Source organism: Melanerpes formicivorus, unplaced genomic scaffold (genome assembly GCF_026170545.1).
Source record: "Melanerpes formicivorus ecotype bairdi unplaced genomic scaffold, bMelFor1.0.p_v2 SCAF_73, whole genome shotgun sequence".
NCBI lineage: Eukaryota > Metazoa > Chordata > Aves > Piciformes > Picidae > Melanerpes > Melanerpes formicivorus.
Window position 1 is genome coordinate 1,618,655 of NW_027142425.1, and position 25,921 is coordinate 1,644,575.

Here is a 25,921-nt window from a genome sequence, read left to right on the forward strand (position 1 = left end):
AGCACACCAGGGTCTCACTGCACAGGAGCACACCAGGGTCTCAGTGCACAGCAGCACACCAGGGTCTCACTGCACAGGGGCACACCAGGGTCTCAGTGCACAGCAGCACACCAGGGTCTCACTGCACAGGGGCACACCAGGGTCTCAGTGCAGAGGAGCACACCAGGGTCTCACTGCACAGGGGCACACCAGGGTCTCACTGCACAGGGGCACACCAGGGTCTCAGTGCACAGGAGCACACCAGGGTCTCAGTGCACAGGGGCACACCAGGGTCTCACTGCACAGGGGCACACCAGGGTCTCAGTGCACAGGAGCACACCAGGGTCTCACTGCAGAGGAGCACACCAGGGTCTCAGTGCACAGGTGCACACCAGGGTCTCAGTGCAGAGGAGCACACCAGGGTCTCACTGCAGAGGAGCACACCAGGGTCTCAGTGCACAGGAGCACACCAGGGTCTCAGTGCAGAGGAGCACACCAGGGTCTCACTGCAGAGGAGCACACCAGGGTCTCAGTGCACAGGGGCACACCAGGGTCTCACTGCACAGGGACACACCAGGGTCTCAGTGCACAGGGGCACACCAGGGTCTCAGTGCACAGGGGCACACCAGGGTCTCACTGCACAGGGGCACACCAGGGTCTCAGTGCACAGGAGCACACCAGGGTCTCACTGCACAGGGGCACACCAGGGTCTCACTGCACAGGGACACACCAGGGTCTCAGTGCAGAGGAGCACACCAGGGTCTCACTGCACAGGAGCACACCAGGGTCTCACTGCACAGGGGCACACCAGGGTCTCAGTGCAGAGGAGCACACCAGGGTCTCACTGCACAGGGGCACACCAGGGTCTCAGTGCAGAGGAGCACACCAGGGTCTCACTGCACAGGAGCACACCAGGGTCTCAGTGCAGAGGAGCACACCAGGGTCTCACTGCACAGGAGCACACCAGGGTCTCACTGCACAGGGACACACCAGGGTCTCAGTGCAGAGGAGCACACCAGGGTCTCACTGCAGAGGAGCACACCAGGGTCTCACTGCACAGGGGCACACCAGGGTCTCAGTGCACAGGAGCACACCAGGGTCTCAGTGCACAGGAGCACACCAGGGTCTCAGTGCACAGGGGCACACCAGGGTCTCACTGCAGAGGAGCACACCAGGGTCTCACTGCAGAGGGGCACACCAGGGTCTCACTGCAGAGGAGCACACCAGGGTCTCACTGCAGAGGAGCACACCAGGGTCTCACTGCACAGGGGCACACCAGGGTCTCACTGCAGAGGAGCACACCAGGGTCTCACTGCACAGGAGCACACCAGGGTCTCAGTGCAGAGGAGCACACCAGGGTCTCACTGCAGAGGAGCACACCAGGGTCTCACTGCACAGGGACACACCAGGGTCTCACTGCACAGGGGCACACCAGGGTCTCACTGCAGAGGAGCACACCAGGGTCTCAGTGCAGAGGAGCACACCAGGGTCTCAGTGCACAGGAGCACACCAGGGTCTCTCTGCAGAGGAGCACACCAGGGTCTCAGTGCACAGGAGCACACCAGGGTCTCACTGCAGAGGAGCACACCAGGGTCTCAGTGCAGAGGAGCACACCAGGGTCTCAGTGCACAGGGGCACACCAGGGTCTCACTGCAGAGGAGCACACCAGGGTCTCAGTGCAGAGGAGCACACCAGGGTCTCAGTGCACAGGGACACACCAGGGTCTCAGTGCAGAGGAGCACACCAGGGTCTCACTGCACAGGAGCACACCAGGGTCTCACTGCACAGGGGCACACCAGGGTCTCAGTGCAGAGGAGCACACCAGGGTCTCAGTGCAGAGGAGCACACCAGGGTCTCACTGCACAGGGGCACACCAGGGTCTCAGTGCAGAGGAGCACACCAGGGTCTCACTGCACAGGGGCACACCAGGGTCTGACTGCACAGGGACACACCAGGGTCTCACTGCACAGGAGCACACCAGGGTCTCACTGCAGAGGAGCACACCAGGGTCTCACTGCAGAGGAGCACACCAGGGTCTCACTGCACAGGGGCACACCAGGGTCTCACTGCAGAGGAGCACACCAGGGTCTCACTGCACAGGGGCACACCAGGGTCTCACTGCACAGGGGCACACCACCATGGCAGAACTGGTAGCATGTTTCTTCCACAGCCAGCAGCTGAAGCCTGTTGGCACTGTATGTGTCTGGAAGGGTTAAAGTCACATCTCCCAGTCTTTCATTACTTAACTGTTCAGAGCTTTCCTTAATGATGACCAGATGGATGCAGTCTAGTTCCTTCCTGTTCTAGCTCCATTGATGGTATTGGCCAAGCTTCTGGGCTGGAGCTAGACCTGGCTGTTTATCAAGAAGTCTGCTCCACGTTTCAGTCTCTCTGTCCACCCACCTCTGTCCCCAGAAGCATGTGGCTCCAGCAGCACCATAAGACACAAGGTGCACTGCTGGGTTCCATTCACCACTGGGGCCAGGGCTTAGCAGTACCGCCTGCAGCTTCTGCAAAGGCCAGCACCCCCAGGGGGAAAACCCAAATCAATCCTTGAACAATCCCTTGAAGGGTAAGGATGGGTGCCAGGGGAATCACCCCTGCCAGTTCCCACCTGTTGCTCACAGTTTCAGCCCTTGCTGTATTTTGCCCAGCAGGTCCATAGTGAACTTCTGACCATCAGAAGTTCCCCTGGCAAAAGGAGTCTCTGCTTTTTGCAGCTGCCTCTCTGAAGCTGAAACAATTTCTTGCTGCCCAGGGTGCAGGGCATCTGCTGCCAGGCAGTCCCAAGAAGAGCAGAGAAGATCACTCTGAAGCCCTTCTTAAGGGCTTCCAATTAGTTAGTTTGAATCTGGAGCAGAGTAGATTTAGGTTGGACATTAGGAGGAAGTTCTTTACTATGAGAGTGGTGAGACACTGGAGCAGGCTGCCAAGGGATGTGGTTGAGGTCCTATCCTTAGAGACATTCAAGGTCAAACTTGCTGAAGCTCTGAGCAGCTCTGCTCTAGCTGGAGGTGTCCCTGCTGCCTGCAGGTGGTTGGTCAAGATGCCCTTGGAGGGTCTTTTCCATCCTGATGCATTCTGTGATTCTGTGAGATCTGTGAGTTGAAGGTTTCATAGCCTGCACCCTTGGAAGCCTCCTTTGTTTCCCTGCTGCTCAGCAGCAAGGTGCCACCACCTCAGTCTCTAAAAGCCAGCTATGAGGAAGCCAAGTGCCTCCCAGGCCTGATCCTGCTCAGTGAGCACCACAGGAGCACAGAGGCAACCTCCTTGTGCAGCATTGACTCTGCTGCCAGGGTCTGCAGCCATGGATGCTGCAGACTGGAGAGCAGCAGAGACAGCCACCTCTGACCAGTGCCTTTGAGCAGGGGAAAACTTGTTTGTAGCCTGAAAACAGCAGGCAGTGTTGTGCTGTTGGTGACACATTCTGCTTCCAGTCCCTGCACACAGCCTGCTGCAGAGGTCCCTAGCTGTGTGCTGGCACTCTCAGGTTCTACCCCCTTCCTGCTGCCCTGGCTCAGCATGCTTGGCCTCATGGCAAGAGGCTGTCCAGAGCTCTGTGCATGAGGCCAGCCCTGTGGGCAGCACATGGCAGGGAGGCTGAGGCCAGGGCTTGGCTGGAAGTGAGTCAGTAGGGAGTCAGTAGGTCTTGGTGCTGTAGCAGGATGTGTGGATACAAGGAAGTGAAAGGAGTGAGCTCTTGACCCGTTCTTTATGGGCCCCCTGCCAGGTGCAGGCAAGGAGAGAGCCTGTACCAGTGGGGAGGTGCCCATCACATGTGCTGCCCTGGCACAGAGCTGCTCTGCTTTCCCCTTGCTGGAGCAGGCGTGGGGCATCACCAGGTGCCTTCCACTCACAGGCCTGGCTGGCACCACTGTGGGCTGATCCTTCAGCTTTCAGACTCTCTTCATTATATCAGTACATGGCTGCTCCACCACCAGGTCCCACTGCCTGTCCCCATTGCATCCTAGCAACAAGGGCTCGATCCTGCTCAGAAAGGGGCTGTGGGCAGCATCATCCTCCCTGCAGGTGATGTCCTCTTGCAGCCTGGTAGGCTATTAAGCTGGGTTTGAGGAATCCCATCTTGGTCTTCTAAGTCTGGCCTCCTTTTTGTTGTTCAGGGGAACCCAAACCCAGATCCTGACTAGCACACTGCGGAGCGTGTTCCACGTGCACTGCTGTGGTGTTGGCCAGCAGAGCCTGCAGGCAGCTTGCAGTAGCTCTGGAAGGTGTGGTGTGCTCTTCTCTTCATCAAATGAGTGTTGACTCTCTGGCCTTCTGTTGATGATTTAAATGTCACCATTGCTAACTATTTCCTTGCTGCTCAGACCAGGAGAGGGAAGGGAAGGCCAGGGAAGGGATCTCTTCCTGAGCCCTCGGGTGGGCTTGCTGCGTGGGATGGGCTTGGAAAAAAAGTGTCCTTGCTCTTTTCTGTGAGAAGTCAGTGCTTAGAATTGGGATAGCCTGGGAACAGCTAATTAGTCCCTGCCAGCCCTGGCAGCACTGCAGGTGTCGCAGGGGAGATGGGAGCAGGGCACTGTGTGCTGTCCCTGCCCGGGGGGATGGAGCCGGGCATCTCCCACCAAGCCCTGTGGTGCTGAGCTTCCCAGGCTGGAGCTGGGGAGGAGCAGAGGGCAGCAGCAGAGGGGAAAGGCAGCAGGCTGTGGCAGAGCTGGGTGGTGGCAGCAGTGGTGGGTGCCAGGGGAGGTCCTGCCGTCAGCGAGTGCCTGATGGTGGGTTCCGCGATGCCGGAACGCTGGCTCCGTGTGCTCGTTCCCTTGGTTACCTGCTGCAGATTAACTTCTCCATTTGGCTTCCTTATGCAATTAGCTGGCGTTCTGCTGCATGGCTTAGAGAGACAGAACCACAGCAAGCCCCTCATGGCAGACCCTGCCTGCCATCACTGTGCCCAGCTACAGCAGCCTGCTCCCAGTGGGCACCGTGCTGCACTCGCAGGCAGCAGCCACTGCCTTGCTGGGGCTCACACTGTGCCTTGCTGGGGCTAACTGCTGCCATGCTGGGGCTCACACTGCTGCCTTGCTGGGGCTCACTGCTGCCTTGCTGGGGCTCACACTGTGCCTTGCTGGGGCTCACACTGCTGCCTTGCTGGGGCTAACTGCTGCCATGCTGGGGCTCACACTGTGCCTTGCTGGGGCTCACACTGTGCCTTGCTGGGGCTAACTGCTGCCATGCTGGGGCTCACACTGTGCCTTGCTGGGGCTCACACTGCTGCCTTGCTGGGGCTCACACTGCTGCCTTGCTGGGGCTCACACTGTGCCTTGCTGGGGCTCACACTGCTGCCTTGCTGGGGCTCACTGCTGCCTTGCTGGGGCTCACTGCTGCCATGCTGGGGCTCACACTGCTGCCTTGCTGGGGCTCACTGCTGCCTTGCTGGGGCTCACACTGTGCCTTGCTGGGGCTCACACTGTGCCTTGCTGGGGCTCACACTGCTGCCTTGCTGGGGCTCACTGCTGCCTTGCTGGGGCTCACTGCTGCCATGCTGGGGCTCACTGCTGCCTTGCTGGGGCTCACACTGCTGCCATGCTGGGGCTCACACTGCTGCCTTGCTGGGGCTCACACTTCTGCCTTGCTGGGGCTCACACTGCTGCCTTGCTGGGGCTCACACTGCTGCCTTGCTGGGGCTCACACTTCTGCCTTGCTGGGGCTCACACTGCTGCCTTGCTGGGGCTCACACTGCTGCCTTGCTGGGGCTCACACTGCTGCCTTGCTGGGGCTCACACTGTGCCTTGCTGGGGCTCACACTGCTGCCTTGCTGGGGCTCACACTGTGCCTTGCTGGGGCTCACACTGCTGCCATGCTGGGGCTCACTGCTGCCTTGCTGGGGCTCACACTGTGCCTTGCTGGGGCTCACACTGCTGCCATGCTGGGGCTCACACTGTGCCTTGCTGGGGCTCACACTGTGCCTTGCTGGGGCTCACTGCTGCCTTGCTGGGGCTCACACTGCTGCCTTGCTGGGGCTCACTGCTGCCTTGCTGGGGCTCACACTGTGCCTTGCTGGGGCTCACACTGCTGCCTTGCTGGGGCTCACTGCTGCCTTGCTGGGGCTCACACTGCTGCCTTGCTGGGGCTCACACTGTGCCTTGCTGGGGCTCACTGCTGCTGTGCTGGGGCTCACACTGCTGCCATGCTGGGGCTCACTGCTGCCTTGCTGGGGCTCACACTGCTGCATTGCTGGGGCTCACACTGCTGCCTTGCTTGGGCTCACTGCTGCCTTGCTGGGGCTCACACTGTGCCTTGCTGGGGCTCACACTGCTGCCATGCTGGGGCTCACACTGTGCCTTGCTGGGGCTCACACTGTGCCTTGCTGGGGCTCACTGCTGCCTTGCTGGGGCTCACACTGCTGCCTTGCTGGGGCTCCCTGCTGGCTCTGTCTGGGGCTCACACTGCTGCCTTGCTGGGGCTCACTGCTGCCTTGCTGGGGCTCACACTGCTGCCTTGCTGGGGCTCCCTGCTGGCTCTGTCTGGGGCTCACACTGCTGCCTTGCTGGGGCTCAGACTGCTGCCTTGCTGGGGCTCACACTGTGCCTTGCTGGGGCTCACTGCTGCCTTGCTGGGGCTCACTCTGTGCCTTGCTGGGGCTCACACTGCTGCCATGCTGTGGCTCACACTGTGCCTTGCTGGGGCTCCCTGCTGGCTCTGTCTGGGGCTCACTACTGCTGCCTTGCTGGGGCTCACACTGCTGCCTTGCTGGGGCTCACACTGCTGCCTTGCTGGGGCTCACACTGCTGCCTTGCTGGGGCTCACTGCTGCCTTGCTGGGGCTCACACTGCTGCCTTGCTGGGGCTCACACTGTGCCTTGCTGGGGCTCACTGCTGCCTTGCTGGGGCTCCCTGCTGGCTCTGTCTGGGGCTCACACTGCTGCCTTGCTGGGGCTCACACTGTGCCTTGCTGGGGCTCACACTGTGCCTTGCTGGGGCTCACTGCTGCCTTGCTGGGGCTCACACTGCTGCCTTGCTGGGGCTCACACTGCTGCCTTGCTGGGGCTCACACTGTGCCTTGCTGGGGCTCACACTGCTGCCTTGCTGGGGCTCCCTGCTGGCTCTGTCTGGGGCTCACACTGCTGCCTTGCTGGGGCTCACACTGTGCCTTGCTGGGGCTCACACTGCTGCCTTGCTGGGGCTCACACTGCTGCCTTGCTGGGGCTCACTGCTGCCATGCTGGGGCTCACTGCTGCCTTGCTGGGGCTCACACTGTGCCTTGCTGGGGCTCACTGCTGCCTTGCTGGGGCTCACACTGCTGCCTTGCTGGGGCTCACTGCTGCCTTGCTGGGGCTCACACTGCTGCCTTGCTGGGGCTCACACTGCTGCCTTGCTGGGGCTCACACTGCTGCCTTGCTGGGGCTCACTGCTGCCTTGCTGGGGCTAACACTGTACCTTGCTGGGGCTCCCTGCTGGCTCTGTCTGGGGCTCACTACTGCTGCCTTGCTGGGGCTCACACTGCTGCCTTGCTGGGGCTGACTGCTGGCTCTGTCTGTGGCTCACAGATTGTCATCTCCCTGCACATCCCCATCCTGTAGGTATGTATGTGCTGTTCTCTGCAGCCGTGGGTGTGCATATGGCTGGCTGTGTGGCAACTGTGTTGAATGCCAAAGCAGAGAGGACAATGTGTGTAGTAGCGAAGGGTGCCAGGAATCTGAGTTGCTGGAAAGCTGGGGAGAGGCAACACCACGCCCCACGCACCGGGCTACCAACTGTGGAGACAAGATGAGCCTGGAGGCTGCCAGGAGGGAGGCTGTGAGGGCAGCACGGGCCCGCGGGCTGGCGCCAGGAGTACTCAGTTGGGATGCGAGGGGAAGGCAAGCCATGGCAGAGCCGTGGGGAACAGTGCCCCTCTGCCCATGGCCCACAGCGGTGCTGTGGCAGCAGGTGGCACTGGACACGTGTCCCTGTCCTTCTGAGGCTGTCAGGGATCTTGCTGTGGGTTAATCTCACCACAGCCTTCCCCAGTGTGCTGGAAGGATCAGAGCATCCCAGTACTGAGGCAGCTGAATGTCCTAACATCGAACCCTGCCCTGAAAACTTACTGTGGCTGAGAGGCCCAGGCATGGAACACATCCAAAGAAGGTCTACACTCTCAGCCCTTGTTCCCTGGAGCCTCCATCCCAACTCCAGACTCTCCTCAACCTCATCCTTCCTGAAGCACAATACCCACGACAGGGTGTGGGATCGCTTTGGCCTCACCAGGGCTGAACCAGGCCGGTGATGTATGGCAGGTGGCACAGCCCCATCTCAAATCCTGGCATGTAGAATTGCTCTTCCACTGGGGCAGCTGGTTGTTCCCACTGAGAAAACCTCTTGTTTCCTCTTCCTACCTAGAAGAGGGCTTTGCAGCCACCTTGCTGAGTTTCCTTCCGTGGTGTCAGATGATGGCTTTAGCTTAAGTCGTATTGGCTGTCTCCTCCATCTAACAACCCAGCACTGTGGCACTGTGGAGGCTGAGCCTCTGCAGGGGTGAACAGCAGGAGGCTGGGCAAGCAGGACACAACTGGCACATTAGCTCCAGACTAGGGGACTTGCGTCCAAATAAAGCCTCAGCAGCTCTGGGTTGGGCTGTGGAGTGTGTACAGAAAGTGGCTCCATACAATCTAGAGGTTAATGGTGGAATAAAAGTCACAGGAGGAGCCCTTCGTGTTGTCCAGGGGCCACAGGCAGATGCAGGGCTGCAGGAGGTGAGGTGTTCACCTTCTGAGCCCCAGGTCCTTGTTTCATAGTTTGTTTCATTCAGGGTTGGAAGGGACCACAAGGATCATTTAGTTCCAACCCCCCTGCCATGGGCAGGGACACCCCACACTAGATCAGGCTGGACAGAGCCTCATCCAGCCTGCTCTTAAACACCCCCAGGGACGGGGCCTCGAGGGTGACTTGTTTCCTACACTGTGCTCTGTAGAGCTGCCTCTGTCCCATCCCAGAGCACTCAAATTGTGAGGCTGAGTCCAGACCCCTCCACGACTGTGGTTGTTGAGTGTAACAGCTCTGGGTGTTCCAATGCTGCTAAGTTTCAGGCCTTGGCAGCTGTCTGTGGGCTGATCCCGATGACCTGGAGCAAAACCACTGCCTTGTTTCCCTGTGCATTGTTGCGTGTGGAGAAAATGGAAGCTCCTGACCTCTCCATTTGCCATTTCTTATTTTAGAAGCTGCATCCCTTTCGTTTCAAGCCATTTCCCAGAGCCCTGTGCTTTGCCACTCTGGGCACAGGAGGTTGTGGAAGGCTGAGACAGGCTGCGTGTGACTCTAGCCCCACACCAGCACCTCCTCTCCTTTGCACACACCTAATTCAGGAGGACAGCTGCCTCTGAGCCCCCCCCCCATGCTACTAGAAGGCTTGGCAGATAGAGACTGCTGAAGGTGTTTATTATGTTATTTTGTACAGACGTTATTTTTTTGTCCTCTCAATGGCCCGTGCCCCCTCCCCTGCCCCCCGTTTCCTTTCCCTCCCGCGGCAGTGAATTCCCGAGGTTAATTACCCGCCGCGTAACAAAGGTGTTATTTCTTTTTGTGCCTTGGGTTGTGTTCCTTTTCATGGCTGGAAAAATGAGCTGGGAGAATAAAGGCTTTGCGCTGAAGTGCATTAAAGTCAGTGGGCTTTGGCTTCTGCCCAGGAAAGCAAAGCAGCGCTCGGTTGAGTTCCAGGGCAGGCTCAAGCGATTGCGTTTCAGGGTGGTTTTTTTTTCCAGCAGCGATGGCACAGCTTTTAGGCTGGGCTCTCGATCCTCAGCTATCAGAGGGGAAAGGCAAATCCCCGCGGGCTCTGCGCAGAGCCATAACTCGCTGTCTCCTTCTCCCCAGGTGAATGGCAGCGACGGGATGTTCAAATACGAGGAGATCGTCCTGGAGCGGGTGAGTGCTGGGCGCCCGCCCGCCGGCAGCCTTCGCTGCCGCTTCCCACTCGCCTCCCACCGGCGCGGCTCCCCGCGGCCCTGCGCCAGCTGAGGGGGAGAGGCTGCTGCCCGCTGCCCGCCCCCCACCCGCTCTGCAGGCTGCGGGGAGTGTGGCTCTTGCCTTCCCCGCACGCCCCCGTGGCGTGGGGAGACGTGGGCTTGCTGCTCCTCCCCGCTGCAGACCCCTCCAGAAGGGAGGGAGGAGGACTTCTGCACCTCCCTGCTTCGCACCCTCGCCCTCACAAACCTGCCAGCGCGGAGCCCGGGGAGAGGCTCTTTTGTCGCCGGCTCTGCCACCGAAGGGAGGTGTGGTGCCGGGGCGGGCGAGGGGCGCAGCTGGGCACTAGTGCCTCCCTGCCATGGGACTCCTGGTTGCTCCAGAGCACACAGCCCAGGGATGCTGCTAAGTGACTTGAAAGGGTTTTCTGGCAGACCAGACCACGATGGGAGCAGTTTCTGCTAGAGCCTTTTCTTTTGGCAAGGCAGAGCTGGTGGCATGCAGCACAGTGGCCATGGCTAAAATTAGCTTCCCCTGTGGGTGGCGCTTATCCAGGGGCAAGCTGGCACCGTACAGGGCAAGGGAGAGCTTTCCCCTGGTGCCTAGGGAGTGGCAGGGATGGACTATGGAGTGGGAGCAGAAGAAGGTGGCCCAAAGTTGGCTGTGAGAGGTGGGCACAGCCCAGCTGAGTGGGGCTGGGGGAGGCAGGAGGGTTCCTGCAGCTCTCCAGGGCACACCTGGCCTCCTCCTCGCTGCCACAGCGGCTGGCTCAGCCTGGCCACGTGGCCAGCATCGCAGGGGAAGACACATCACTCCTTACTCTGTTCCTCTCTGGTTTTAGTCATCTCCCTCCTCCCCTTGGCTCTGCATCACGGAGGTGGGTGGACGGAAGGTTATCTGGGGCTGCCGCCTCACCCACTGCTTCCCCAGCATGCCTGACAAAACCAGCCCAGGGGATGCTTCCTTTCTGGGCTGAGCTCTTGTGCTCTGGGCACAATTTAGAGGTAAAAGCCTTGTTTTTCAGGGCTTCTTCAGAGCATCTTCTGTCCTCAGCCCACGACCAGAGGGGGAGTGGCAGGGTCACACAGGGAGGCAACACTCATTGCTGCCCCCATTTCCAAAGCCTAGGCAGCAATTCCCTCAGCAGCAGCCAGAAACCATTGTGGGAATTTCAATGCCTAGCAGCCAGGGCCAGCATGAACCATGCCCACATCCTTCCTCTTCACCTGATCCTCAGTGGGATCCAACAGCCCCATCTTACTGCAGGAGAAGCACCCTGGTGTCTGCAGGTGAGGCTGTCCCCTTGCTGGGGTGTTTGGCTCCAGAGATGACCTCAGTGTGCCCTATAATTGCTGGTCTGTCGCTGTTACTAATCACTGTCTGTGTTGCAAAGACAAAGACAAATGCAGCAGTGGTTTAGGGGGAGTAACTGGGGAAACACCATCCACAGAGGATGTGAGTTTATCCACAGCATCCATGCCTCAGTGGGAGCTGCCCCTGTGTCTACATTAACCCCCATGCCAGCTAAGAAATCCCTTGAACTCCACTGCAGGGTTTAGAAAAATAAAGATAAGCAACCTGTGGATCATTCCTGTAGCTAGCATGGGGGCACAGCCCTGCACAGACAAGCACTAAGAATGGCTGGACACCTTTCTGCACAGTCTCACCTGCCTTGCTGGGGCCAGGCTGGGTCTCTGGTGACAGTAAGCATCATTTATGAGCTGGGCATGGGGTAACCAGAATCCAGCTTCAGAGAGTGGCCTCAGACCTTCTGCTACTTCATGCCTCTTTGTCACATGCCAGCCAAAGGCCAGCCAGCAGGAGAGCATCCAGAAGTGTCGTGTAGTGAGAGGCACTGGTAGCTCCCAGATGTGCCAGGTGCTGTGCCATGAGTGGTGTAAAGTCAGAGCAGAGCCCTCTGCATCCCCACAGGAGCTGATGCTGAGCTCGGTTTGCTAGGGAGAAACACAAGCCTTGGCTGGCTGCTGCTGTCAGATGGGCACAGGGAGCTGGCGCTCTGGTGTAGTCCTCCTTGCCACAGGTGCCCTAGAAGGGCAGAGCTCCTCGTGGCCTGGCACTGCACACTGGGCCCGTGGGCAGCTGGGTGGGCACGATAGGATGTGACTAAGTGTCATCTCCTGCGCATGAGGAAGCAGGGCAAGGAGCCAGCTGATTTCCAGGGCCGAGCAGAGAAAGCAGGAATTGTCCACTTGCATCAAGTGTGGAGCTGGGAGCAGGCTGTGAGTGTGCCGCTGGTGGGGATCCTGCAAGCAGGAAACGTGGGGCCAGGCCCCAGCCACGTGTCCTGGGATGCTGCCGGGACGGGGCCGGAGATGTTGCACAGCTCCTGAATTCCCCCCGGGCAGGCTGCAGCAGGACGAAGATGGATGCTCCGTGCATCTCTGGGAGGAAGGGGAGGCAGAACTGCAGAGCTCCCTCCTGACAGCTCCCTCCACCCAACCCTGCACATTTTGGCACGAGGACTGCTGATCCCTAGCTTAGTGCCATGCCAGGGCTGCATCCCAGGGGGAAGGAGGGCAGGGGTGGGATGCTGGTGGCTGGCACGAGCCCCACTGCAGCATCCGTGCCTCCTCCTGGGATGCAGCCAGCAAGGGGAGGTTTTCTCCGCCAAGGACCACCCCCTATTCCCCCAGCTCGCTGCCTGCTTGCCTCAAGAGTCTCTCATCAGAGACGCGGTGGTGAGGGAGGTTCTGGTCGGCTCCCACTCTCCCGCTCCATCTGTTGGGTGCTCGGCACTGCTGCACCGAGCACCTCGGCTGATAGGTGCCGGCTTCCTCCTAGCCCTGCATCCCCCGAGCCGGGCACCCTGGCGTGTGACAGCTGCTGGAAGGGCTCTGGTGCCCCACACAGCTGCTGCTGCTGGCAGGGAGCCACTTCGGGAGGGCTGGCAGCAAGTGGTTGCCCATGAAGAGAAGACGTAGTGGTTGATTTCCTGTAGGGGAACTCCGGCCTGGGCTTCAGCATAGCAGGAGGAATCGACAACCCCCACGTTCCAGATGACCCAGGCATCTTCATCACCAAAATCATTCCTGGGGGAGCAGCAGCCATGGACGGCCGTCTGGGGTGAGTACAGGGCCAGGGGAGCAGCCCCATCAGGGTGTCACCCAGGATCTCCCCAGGGACCCTCCAGGCAGCTCCTGTACCCCTTCCCTGCCACGGTCCCTTGCCCATTCTGGTCCCTTCCCCACAGCCGGGTCCACTGAGTGCAGTGATGCCTGCAGTTCCATGCCACTAGCCTCCTGTCTGTGCTCACCCCCTCCTCCCTTCCCTGTGACAGGGTCCAGCTCCCTGCAGCCTGGATCAGGATCCAGCCTTTCAGTTTTATCTCCCACCTCCAGCAGGGTCACACCATGGGGACCAGCTCTGCTGCCTCCCGCTTTGGGAGGGCCCCCAGTCTCACCCTGGCAGGGCTGGAGCTGGCCAGGCACAGGTGTGCACAGCCAAAGGAGGGTGGTGGAGGTGTCCAGAGGAGGGTGGCACAGGCTGATGGCTGTCCAGGAGAGCTGAGGGCCACCCTGTGCCTGTTCAGGGTGAACGACTGCGTGCTGCGAGTGAACGACGTGGACGTGTCCGAGGTGGTGCACAGCAAAGCTGTGGAGGCCCTGAAGGAAGCAGGCCCTGTGGTGCGGCTCGTGGTGCGCCGCCGGCAGCCCCCGCCGGAGACCATCATGGAGGTCAACCTGATGAAGGGCCCCAAAGGTGAGCTCCTCACCCTGCTCACAGGACCGAGGTGCCCCACGGCATAGTGTGGGGTGACCCTGCGGTGTGGGATGCCACGGGGCACAAGGCAAGCATCGCAGGGGACGTGGGGTGTGAGCTGGCACTGCCACAGCACAGGATGCCAGAGGGTGGCCCAGTAGTGCATGGGGTGTGGGGTAGCCCCAGGGGGCAGGGCACAGGGACTGGGCTGGCCCTGGGCAGCAGCAACCTGGACCAGCACCTGCTGGGTTTGGGGTAGGGTGGGAAGCCCAGGGAGGCAGAGAGGCCATGGTACCAGCCTGGGTCTCTGTCCATCCGTCTGTCCCTCACCTGCCCTCTCGCTCCCTCTCAGGCTTGGGGTTCAGCATTGCAGGGGGCATCGGGAACCAGCACATCCCTGGGGACAACAGCATCTACATCACCAAGATCATCGAGGGCGGTGCTGCCCAGAAGGATGGGCGCCTGCAGATCGGGGACCGGCTGCTCGCGGTAAGCACCATGCACCAGCTCTGCCACGGCGCCCGGCCTGAACCCCAGCACCCCTGCCACCAGCAGCCCTGCCTGACCTCCTGCCTTCAGCTGGCTCATGGCCCCTTCCCACCAGTGTGCTCTTGTGACCAAGAAGGCCAAGGGCAGCCTGGGGTGGATCAGAAGGGCTGTGGTCAGTAGGTCAGAGAGGTTCTCCTGCCCCTCTGCTCTGCCCTGCTGAGGCCACAGCTGGAATATTGTGTCCAGTTCTGGGCCCCTCAGGTCAGGAAGGACCTCAGGGAACTGCTTGAGTCCAGAGCAGAGCCACAAAGATGATGAAGGCAGTGGAACATCTTCCTCACGAGGAGAACCTGAGGGAGCTGAGAGCTCTGTAGCAGAGGAGCCTGAGGGTGACCTCCTTGCTGTTGCTAAAGCTGTGCAGGGGGAGTGCCCAGAGGCTGGAGCCAGGCTCTGCTGGGTGCTGCCCAATGCCAGCACAAGGGGCAGTGGTGGAAGCTGAGGCAGAGGAAGTGCCATGGACACAGGAGGAAACATTTTGTCCCTGTGAGGGTGCCAGAGCCCTGGAGCAGGCTGCCATGGGGGGGGGTGTGTGGAGTCTCTTTCTGTGGAGATCTTCCAACCCCACCTGGATGTGTTCCTGTGTGCCCTGCCCTGGGTGACCCTGCCCTGGCAGGGGCTTGGACTGGGTGATCTCTGGAGGTCCCTGCCAGCCCCTGGCATGCTGTGATTCTGTGGCTCCCTCTGGCAGGTCAATAACACCAACCTGCAGGACGTGCGGCACGAGGAGGCAGTGGCTGCCCTGAAGAACACCTCTGACATGGTGTACCTGAAAGTGGCCAAGCCTGGCAACATCCACCTCAACGACATGTATGCGCCCCCCGACTACGCCAGCAGTACGTACACCGGGCACCGCCGGGCGGGGGGCACGGAGCAGCACCGGGCTGATCTCCACATCCATTTGCGGATGGATTTCTGCTGCTGATGCCCTTCTCCTCCCCTGCAGCCTTCACAGCCTTGGCTGACAACCACATAAGCCATAACTCCAGCCTGGGCTACCTGGGCAGCGTTGAGGGAAAGCCTGCCTACCCCATCCCTCCCCAGGTGACTCCGTCCCGCTACTCGCCCATTCCTCGGCACATGATGGGGGACGAGGACTTTACCAGGTGGGTACCAGGCATGAGCTCCTTCTCCTCCCTTCTCTTTGCCTCCCTGACTGCTTGACTTCCTGCAGCCAGTGCAGAGCCTCAGCTGAAGCCTGTTTGTGGGTGCACGGTACAAAGCCTGGGGCTCCCCACAGTGAGCTCCATACTTACCCCCTGCTGCCACCAGCTCTGTTGCATTGCTCCCTGGCTCACCAAATCCCCCCCTTCCCTATTTTCCCCTCCTGCTCCTCCCTAAGCCTTACACATCTGCATTCCAGCTTCCTTCTCTCACTTGTTTGGAATACAAGGTGTTCCCTGCCCTGTTGGTGCCAGCTGGTGCCAGCAGCACCATAAGCTGCCAGGCTGTGAGTCAGCTGTCCCCAAACAGAGCTGTGCTGGGCATGATGGGCCGGAAGGGGTATAAGTAGGGATGGGTATAAGTAGGCCTTCTTTTCCCATGCTCCCCAAGCCTGGCATCCCAAACCACCTGCACCCAGCCCTGGGCCTCACAGCCCCCTGCACAAGCCTGGCATGGCCTCCTTTTCCCCACATGCATCAGTTATGCTGCACAAGCAGGCTTGTACCCTGAACCTGGGAGACAAAATGGAGCACAAAGGAGACATTGCTCTGAGCCTAAACATGGTGTAAAACTTCTCCACAGCCTCATGTTGAGGATGGGAGAGCAGAAGAGTGAGGTCTGGCTGTCCATGCTCCATGTGCCAGGGCTCCAAGCTACCCCTTAGCTTGCAGCAGCCTCTGGGCCAGTGCTTCACCGGTGTGGGGTTTAGGATCCCTGGGGCCAGGGCTGCAGGGCTCAGGCTGTGTTTTTGGGACTGACACTCAGGGCAGGCTTAGGGTTGGCTCTGCACTTAGCTGCAAGGCTGCAGGCTGGTTTGGAGGCTGTACTTGCAGTGGAAGGTGCACTAGCCTTGGCAGGGATTGTGTGGTTCTGCAGGGCACTGGCACATGCCAGACCCTGACTGCCATCCAGCGTCAGACCCTCGCAGGGTGGCTGTGTCACAGGAGCTCATAGTGCTCCCCACCACCTCTCAGCACCAACAGTGCTGCTCCTACAGCCTGTGCTCCTGTGCTGCCAGGGCACTGGGGGATGATGCCCCATGCAGGACCAGTGCCATTCCACTGCGCCACGGAAGAGACGGAGCCCCAGTGCTTGGAAAAGACACCACCTGGCGCCCTGGTTCCACCAAGGTGCTCCTTCCCACACACACTGACATCCTTCCCACACACACTTGACATCCTTCCCTGTGGGCCAGAGAACAGAGAGCAGCCCAGCCCAGGCTGCACACAGCACAGCAGCAATGGCACAGTGATGGCCCAGCAGTGGCCCTGGTGCAGCACATGCTGGTGGATGTCAGAGGATGGTGCTGTCTTGCAGAGGTCCCTGCTGCAGACAGGCTAGCACTGCTGGACAGCTATTGCCAAACACAGCCTCTTGCTCCTGGCCAGGTTTGCAGCCTGCACGGGCTCAACACCTCGCTCATCCTTCCCAGGCAGCACTGGAAATGTTCTGTACGTCACCAATCTCCCCAGGACAGCTTCATCACTGCTCATCTCTTTCTCGTGCATCACCAATACTGTGTGCCAGGACCAGCGTGTTCCAAACGCATCTTACTGCTGTGGGGAAAGGCAGTGACCCTCCCAAAAAGCAGCCACCTCCCAGCAGCTCTCATCAGCCACTGCTCAGGAGAAGCAGAGGTCCTGGTCTAGATCCAGCATCAAGCCTCTTCCACTCGGGTGGGCACAAGTGCTGCTGTAGCTGTGACCCTCGTGCCCTTCAGCACCCAGGACCAGAGCATCTGCTTTCCAGTGAGCTCCAGCACTGCAACCAGACCTGGCACAGCCCCATAGGATTTCTGTTAGACTCGAGGTCGAGTGCTAATGCTGCAACATCCAGCATGGGATCTGCCTGTAGGATCCATGTCCTGCCTCGTGGGATGAGGATGCAAGCAGACAGTGTGTGTCATGACTGTGACCTGAGATGTACCTCTCTAGGCCTTCATCTCTTATCCTTGCTTCTTGTAGTGTCTCTGTACCTTCCACTGAACAGTGTGGTCCTCTTGGGTATTGGAAATGCTTCCCCCCAAGGCTGAGCTGGCCTGCACTCTACTTAGGCAGCAGCAAAACCCAAGGGGCAGAGCAAGTTCATCAGCTGGTTGGAGGGAGGTGCTGCAGACCCAGAAATCTGACCTCTTTCTTCCCCTGAGAGCTCTAGCCCCAGGCATGGCTTTGCTGCAGAGGGACTGATGGCTGCAGCCCTCCCTGCCAAGTGCTGGTAGCATCCTGAACTCTTGGGGATGAGCCTGTTTTGAACCCAGTGGCATTTCCATGGTGCTTCCCTGTTCTGGTTTCAGTGCATCCCAGCCCTGCACTACAGTCCAGCCGAGTCCTGAGTCCTTCTCAGCTCAGAGCTTGGATGCATCCACAGGCCCAAGGATAACACAGGTATTTTCTGAAGGTGACAAGGTAGATTCAGCCTCTGCCCAGCAGGAATGCACAGATGGATTCACCACTCTGCTGTGCATCTGAAGGCCAGGGGCTACAGCCATGCATGAGGTGTCTGGAGCCGCAGGCAAATGGAGTTGGGCTGCGAATCTGCCCTTGCTTGGGTGCTCCCCAAGTCAGGGCTGTGCTGTCCTGCCCCTGCAGGACAGACTTCAGTCTGTAGGGTCTAGCAGAGCAAAGGCTTCATCCTTTCAGTGCTTCCGTAGAATCTCCTTTGTGTGGGGTGGGGAAGCTGCCAGCCAAGCAGCCAGCCAGAGGCAGGCAGCATGGGGTGGCCATGGTGCAGTGCATTTAGACCATTCCTGACCCTCATGCCTCCCAATGGGTGCTCCCAGCAGAGCTTGCCATGCCACAGTGTTCACTACCAATATCTCATCCTCCATGTCCTACAGGGGACAGCTGTTCCTGTCCCCTTCCAGGCAGCAGAGAGGCCTCAGGAGCAAGTGTGACCACAGGTAGGGGGACTGGGATGATGCTGTGCCTGGCAAGAGGCAGAGGGATGGGGAGAGGAGCAGCTGGGAGAGCCAGGAGTTGTGCTGAGTCTGGGATCTGAGCAGGAGTCCACCAAGACCTTCCTGCAAAGTATCCTGCACTCCTGTCTGTCTCTCTCCTGCTCTTACTGCTCCTTACAAGGTGGACTGCCTGGAGCTAAGTGACATTCAGCCCATCAGGACTCCTCCATGGGGATGGATGTTGAGAAAGTTTTCGTGGGGTTGTAGCACATGTCCCTGGCAGTAAATCCTGCCACCTGCATCCAGGAAAGCACCAATACCTTCCCCAACCCATTCAGGTGCCAGCAGTCATGCTCCAGCCCCACCCAGGGCGCTGACAAAGAATTTTTTCTTGCAAGTATGGCCTGGAGCACACTGCTAGGCTGCAGGGCTTCCTGCAGGCAGCTCAGCCAAACTTTATTCCTCTGGGTCCCCAATCCACTTGTGCTGCCTGAGGACCACTCCTTCCCAGCAGCCAGTGGGCCAGCAAATCCAGTCCCCCCAGTGTCCCCAGCATCTCCTTAGCACAAGTCTGCCTGGATTTCAGGGTCCATTGCTCAGCCAGTGCCATGCCTGGTGCTCCAGCATCTCTCCTACCACATCCCAGAGATCTGCTGCTCCCCAGCAGGCAGGGGCTTGATCAGGCTGCTGAACTCCATGTCAGGTCCTCAGCCCTTGCAGTACCTGCTGGAGAGCCCAGGATCCAGCCAGTCCCCACGGTGGATGTGCTGACAGTCACCAGTTGGCTGACACTCACTGCCAGCCTGCCACTGCCTCTCACTGCTGGTTTTCTGGTGCCATTTATTCCTTCTCATTTACAGTATCCCAGACTGCCAGCTTGGAAGGGACCCCAAGGATCCTCTGCTCCAGCCTCTCCAGGTGACAGTGCAGTTGCCAGGCTCAGCACCCTGGCAAGCTGAGTCTCAAACTGCCCAGTGCAGGGCACCCCACTGCTGCCCTTGGGAGATGATTCCAGGATCTGACTGTGCTCATGGCAAACATTTTCTCCTGGAGTGCAATGGGAATGTGCCCAGCAGTACCTTGTCCCCATCCCCCCTTGGCTGTTCCATGGCACTCCTTGTACAAAGGGAGTCTCCATTCTCCTGGCAGCCACTCTCTATGTCCTGCTCTGTGGTGATAAGGTCTTGTGGTGGGTGGAAGGGCAAGGCCGAGAAGCCTCCTCCCTTCCCCCTTGTAAGGTAAAGGGAAAGAAACTTGAAGGGAAAGGAAAAAAAACTCGCAAGCTGAATTAGCAAAGCAGTGGAGCTATATTTACAAAGCGATGTAGGGTTTGCAGGGGATTATTTACAAATTTACAATATCTACAATATATACAAAGATATACAACAGAGTAACACAGAAATGAGAGTGCCCCCCTCGGCAGAGAGGGGTCCCCCACCTCCGCTCTCCCCTCTCTTCCCCCCCTTTCCCCAGAATGGGATAGAAAGAGAAAGAAAGCGAAAGAAAGAAGTTAAAAGCAGTTTTGTGTTAATTGGAAAAGAGTTAATATACAGGCCTGGTATCTTGTTTTCAAGGCCGAGGCCTTGGCAGAAAGCCCAGGACAGAAAGCTGTTGCCTGAAGAAGAGGCGGAAGCAAGACTGACTGAGAAGTGCTGGAAATGTCCAGTATAGTCCCAGCTCAGAAGTGCTTCCTCCCACTCGTCCAATGAAATTAGTTTAGACTATTCCTTCCGTTTACCAACTTCCGTCCACCATATTCCCTTTCTTAAGGGGGCAACGTCAACCGGCCACAGTCCACCCCTTCTAAACAATTTCATTGGTTGTTCATATTGTCCATCCAATCCAAAACGATATTTACAGTTCGTGAGTAAAGTTCATAGTCCATTCCGGCTATGCTCAGATGTAGATGATTCAAAAGTCCAAGAAAATCAGAAAATGAGAAAAATGGAAAACAGTTCATTTCTTCACTGAATTGGCCAACCGTAGGAGAAGCTCCACCATAACTTCTTGACACAATTCTGCTTGCCAGAATGTTTGCATAATTAGAAGGAGCAAGTTTGATGATCTTTTTAGCAAGACCAATACCCACAGGAATGTCATCAGGATTCAGAGTTTCATGTTCACCATAGAGTAGCTCTCTAACAGCAAATTCTCTCAAGCGCTTAATTCCCTCATCTATGGTAGTCCAGGGTTTAGGATTCCAGGGAAGATCATCTCGGGAAGGATATCTCAGGGCAACCGCTATTAAAAGGCGTATCCACAGATTAACCTTACCGAGAGCTTCGCCTAGATGTCTATCTATTCCATTGTCCCTTGAGAGAGTTCCTAACTGAGCTGCTGATTTGTCTCCAACTGTTAGAGCTGAAGCACCTGTATCATAACACCTACTGAGCCAAGCTAGAACTGGCTCCTTATCTGCCCTGGTGAAATCTTTACGGACATTTCTCAATTCCTCCCGTGGTGAAGAACAGTCCGTAATATCATCTTCCTCCTCATCTCCCTGAATTCTTTGCCCGTAAAATCCTGCTGTCATTCTCCTAAGGATCTCTTTAAGCTGAGAACCACCTTTGCCAGCTGCTTTCCTAGCTTCATCTCTATCCTGCTTTGATCTCACTAGGTTAGCTAGATCTTTAAAACAAACCTTCTCTTCCTCCTGAGCAGGATCTTTTAGAGTAGAGGGCCCCTCACCAGGATCAGTCTCCACCTCTTCTTCTCCATCTTGGGCCTTTGCAGCTCTAGTCTTTAAAGGAGCCACCTTAACTGGAGCTGTGTTTGAATTTACAGCCACCTTAATGGAAGCTGACAGGTCCTGAGATAAATCAGCTGCTGGGGCAGTGACTTCCGGTCCCACCGAGGGAGTGGGTGGAAGTGACGTTGCTCCATTACTGGCCGACGGAGAAGAAGAAGAAGGAGAAGGAGTGGGAGAAGGAGTAGGTGCCATGTTGATACCAGCCGATGCCCTTGGCTGCTTGCCAGAATCAGCAAAGTCATTTAGAGCTGCCTTACCAATTAACTTTTTAGCCTTCTTTTTGACTGACACAGGTTCTCCACAGTCCTCGTCACTAGATGACTCTGGGACTGACCGAGAGCCACGGCGTTTCCTTTTTGATCTAGTTTTAATAACAAAACACGCCCTGGACACCTTTTTCTCTCGCCGTAAAGAAATCAGGAGATACACGTTAATTATCACCATCAGCAGAATTATACACACCAAATAAATCACTTTTGGATCCCAGGCATCACCTAAAGTTACTGTCTCCTCAGGTGGAATCTTAAAACTCTTTATCTCAATTGGGAGAGTGGTGGAGGTAACATTCCTGTATCTCACTGGCCATAGGATATTAATACATTTTCCATACCATAATTTAACTCTATACATAACCCACATATAAATTGTCCGCACCAAATATTTACCCAGGTAATCCAAAATCAAACCCAAACAATACCTGTAAATCAGAGCCCCAAAAATTGAAAAGAACAATCGCTCCACAAACCACAATACCTTCATGTTTGCTAATTCAGCTAGAAAACACTAAATCAATCAAATAATAAATTAAACTAATTATCTGCCCCACGTTGGGCGCCAATAAAAAAAAATGTGGTGGGTGGAAGGGCAAGGCCGAGAAGCCTCCTCCCTTCCCCCTTGTAAGGTAAAGGGAAAGAAACTTGAAGGGAAAGGAAAAAAAACTCGCAAGCTGAATTAGCAAAGCAGTGGAGCTATATTTACAAAGCGATGTAGGGTTTGCAGGGGATTATTTACAAATTTACAATATCTACAATATATACAAAGATATACAACAGAGTAACACAGAAATGAGAGTGCCCCCCTCGGCAGAGAGGGGTCCCCCACCTCCGCTCTCCCCTCTCTTCCCCCCCTTTCCCCAGAATGGGATAGAAAGAGAAAGAAAGCGAAAGAAAGAAGTTAAAAGCAGTTTTGTGTTAATTGGAAAAGAGTTAATATACAGGCCTGGTATCTTGTTTTCAAGGCCGAGGCCTTGGCAGAAAGCCCAGGACAGAAAGCTGTTGCCTGAAGAAGAGGCGGAAGCAAGACTGACTGAGAAGTGCTGGAAATGTCCAGTATAGTCCCAGCTCAGAAGTGCTTCCTCCCACTCGTCCAATGAAATTAGTTTAGACTATTCCTTCCGTTTACCAACTTCCGTCCACCATATTCCCTTTCTTAAGGGGGCAACGTCAACCGGCCACAGGTCTCCTCTGAGCCTTCTCATCTCCAGGCAGAACAACCTCAGCTCTCTCAGCCTCTCCTCACATGGCAGAGGGCTTCCAGGCTTCTGATCATTCTCCTGGCCCTTCTCTGGACACTCCCCAGCCTGTCTGCACCTTTTTCATACAGCAGGAACCTATCTTTTGTCCCCCAGACAAAAGCTCAGGCAGGATTTCTGTGATGCCAGGCAGTCTCCCTGCCTCTGCCAGTCTGTTGTCAGAGCTGTGACAGAATTAAGTCATTGCTGAGAAATGGAGGATTTCTGTTGGGCTGCGCAGGGCCTGTGGAGCTTCAGGCACACTTGCCATGCTGCATGGCTGCAGCGAGGCTTGATCCCCTCTCCTGGCATGGCTGTGCCATCCTTGGTGCTCAGTCTGGAGGAATCTGATGCTTCCTTGCAGCCTAATGTTTCCATGTATGATTTCACTGTCTCCATCCATGCTCTGTCTCATGTCACTTGTGCAGCTGCCCACACCTCCTGCTTTATCAGCCTCCTTGGTGCCAAGGGCTGCCACACCAGGTTGCATTCAGGATGACTCCAGCCCGGTGGTGTGCCAGGAAGCCCAGGCACGGCTGACTCTCTAACCAGCTTAGCTGCTGCTCACCCTGCCCCATGTCTGTCTTTCCAGGGAGCCCCGGAAAATCATCCTGCACAAAGGCTCCACTGGCCTGGGCTTCAACATTGTCGGAGGGGAAGATGGTGAAGGCATCTTCGTATCCTTCATTCTGGCCGGAGGCCCTGCTGACCTCAGTGGGGAGCTGCGGAGAGGAGACCGCATCCTCTCGGTGAGTGGGAGGCTGCCCGCTGTCCCTTCACGGCCTCCCGCAGGACACGACCCCTGCCACCGGGGACATAGTTGGGCATGGTCCATCCCCAGTACCGACGCGGACGTGGTCCCTGGGCGGGTAGGATCGGAGCAGAAGCCTGCCCGGGAGTTACCCTGAGGTGGAGCGGTATCTGGCTGGCTCCTTGCGCGGCTGCCGGCAGAGGGCACCCCCGGTACTCGGGCCGGCCCGGGGCCGGTACTGGGGATGCCAGTACTGGAGATGCGGGTACTCGGGGTGCTAGTCCCTGGAGTGGTATTGGCGCACTAGGGCTGAGCGGCGAGGCACTGAGATGTGGGTACGGCGGGAACCGGACCAGGGGCGGGGAGCAGATCCGGTCGGTGCGTGCCCCGGTCGGTCCGGTCCGGTCCAGCGGAGCCGCTCTGTCCCGGCAGGTGAACGGCGTGAACCTCCGCAACGCCACGCACGAGCAGGCGGCGGCGGCACTGAAGCGAGCGGGACAGACGGTGACCATCATCGCGCAGTACCGGCCCGAAGGTAGCTCCGCGGGCAGTGGGGAAGCGGAACGGGAACGGGGAGGGGGCGGGGCCGGGGCGGGGGGGTCGGGCGCAGATGAGGGGGTGGGGTGTCGGCTGGCGCGCGGGCCAGGGGGCGGGGCGGGCGGAGGGGGACGAGGAGCCGATTGGCGGGGGGTGGGACTCGGGGGAGCTGATTGATGCAGGGAGGGGCCCGGGGGGGAGCGCGGCCGCCGATTGGTCGGCGCGGCGGAGGGGGGCGGGGCGGCGGCGTCCCGCCGGCGGTCCTGCGCGGCTTTGTGTGCGGGCCGGGCGGCTCCGGGCTGCTGCTGGGGCACCGCCGCGCCCCTCCGCCTCACAGGTGAGCGCGGTTCCGCCCAGCTTGCCCCGCGGATGATCGGGGGCCGTGGGCCGGGACGGCTTCTCTGCGACCGGGCCGGAGGGGTGTCGTCTCCGGTGGGGTGGTCTATTTGCCTGAGGGCGTCTCCGGGAGGCCCTCGCTCCGTGGGGTCCCGCGGGCCTCGCTGAGTGCCCCGGGACGCGCGGAGGGGATCACGGGTGCGGCGGCCGCCTCTTGTCCTGGGCAGCGGCTCTCTTCCCTTGCCAGGGGGGTGGGCTCCGGCGCTCCCCTTGCGACCTACTGTGCCGGTGGGGCTGGAGCCGGGGCCTCGGTGTCGGCTGGGCCTTGTCCCTGACCGGGCATCCCGCCTGCCGCGCCGCCCGGCAGTGGCCTTGCCTTGGTGCTGGCTTCAACTCCCGCGGCAGAGGTGTCGGCTGCTGCCGCTGGCGTGGGGCGGCAGTGTCCTGCGTGGAGCTGCTCGGGGCAGGAGCTGCAACCGGAGCCCTCCTGGGGCTAGCAGGGCTGCATCTTCTGCGAGGTGGAGGGGAGGGCATCCCGCAGGGCCAGAAGCTGCTGCTGTGCTGTCACCGTGTCCCGAGTACTGGGATGGAGCAGTTCAGGTCCCCTGATGAAGATGTCGCTCCTCGGCCCCGGTGGTTTTCTCCCTCAGCAGCTCTGATCCTTGCCTGCCCTTCAGTCTTGTGCCCCCTCTGTGGCACAGCCCTGTGTGTCCCTGTCCCTGCTCCTCTGCATCCCACGGCAGAGAACCCCAGGGCACAGAGCCCTCAGTGCCACTCAGGGGTGTGCTGTGGGTGTGGGGTTGGTTTGTTTTGGCTCTTTCTGTCTTTTTTTTGCTTGGAAGCACTTAATGGCTTGTATTTCCGGCTCCCTGTGCCGCTTGGGATTTCACAAAGACACCAGCAAAGAGTGGCTCCGAAATGTCAGATGGGACAAAGTGTTTTGAAACCCCTTTAGACCTGGGTTGAAATGTTGCTGCTTCACAGCCAGGCATTCCAGGCCTGCCATGGCTGCTGGCACGTGTGGGCAGCATCACCTAGCACAGGAGCTGCGGCTGACCTGTGAAATGCACACTCTTGTGTCTTGGGAGTCGGCCTCAGCACTCTGGGACCCAGGGAGAAAGTCTTGGGGTGAGGCCCAGGCTTGGGTGAGGCTGGGTCCCCAAAAGGCCACCAGCACCCAGGTGTTTGCCTTTCCTGTGTGCAGCCTGGCTGTGGAAGGAGCTGCACTGTGGAGTGCCCAAGGGAGGAGATGCTGGCAGAAAGGTGTTCTGAGACGATCCTCCCTGCTAGCAGAGGCAGAGGCTGGCACAGGAAGGGCTTGGCTGGGAGGTGCTGGGTGACCTGCTCTGTACCTGCCCTCACTGCTGCTCTGAGGGAGCAGAGAGGCTGCTTGCACAGGCCCAGGGGTGAGGTGCCAGCATCGTGGGGTCGTGCCGGGCACTAGGAGTGGAAAGAAGCAAATACAGGACCAGGGAAGGGTAGAAAGAGGAGCTGCCATTGTGCCTTTCCTCCAAACATCTGCACCTGATGCAGAGCCTCTGACCATGCTGCATGCCATCCAGGAGGAGGGGGAGGCAGCTGCTCCCTGTGATGGTCCAGAGGAGGGCCACAAGGATGAGGGCTGGAGCACCACTGCTGTGGAAACAGCCTGAGAGAGTTGGGGCTCTTCGGTCTGGAGAAGGGAAGGCTCCTAGGGGACCTTATTGTGGTCTTCCAGGATCTGCAAGGGGCTCCAAGAAAGCTGGGGAGGGACTTTTGAGGGTGTCAGGGAGTGGTAGGACTGGGGGGGATGGAGCAAAGCTAGAAGTGGGGAGATTGCGATTGGATGTCAGAAAGA

The 25,921-nt window shown here is 58.5% G+C and overlaps 1 protein-coding gene across 10 annotated transcripts in view; it reads left to right on the plus strand.

The window, feature by feature from the left end:
- Positions 1-25,921, plus strand: part of DLG3 (discs large MAGUK scaffold protein 3) — a 93,536-nt gene that overhangs the window by 48,698 nt on the left and 18,917 nt on the right. For 9 of the 10 annotated variants that reach the window (XM_068163593.1, XM_068163584.1, XM_068163585.1 and 6 more), the window contains 8 exons: positions 9,786-9,836; positions 12,835-12,959; positions 13,426-13,595; positions 13,948-14,084; positions 14,833-14,977; positions 15,088-15,247; positions 23,053-23,209; positions 23,644-23,746. In XM_068163593.1, the coding sequence (XP_068019694.1) occupies positions 9,786-9,836; positions 12,835-12,959; positions 13,426-13,595; positions 13,948-14,084; positions 14,833-14,977; positions 15,088-15,247; positions 23,053-23,209; positions 23,644-23,746 (1,048 nt within the window). Of the gene's footprint in view, positions 1-9,785; positions 9,837-12,834; positions 12,960-13,425; positions 13,596-13,947; positions 14,085-14,832; positions 14,978-15,087; positions 15,248-23,052; positions 23,210-23,643; positions 23,747-24,029; positions 24,086-25,921 lie in introns of those variants that run through there. The other variant, XM_068163595.1, reaches the window with a different exon arrangement.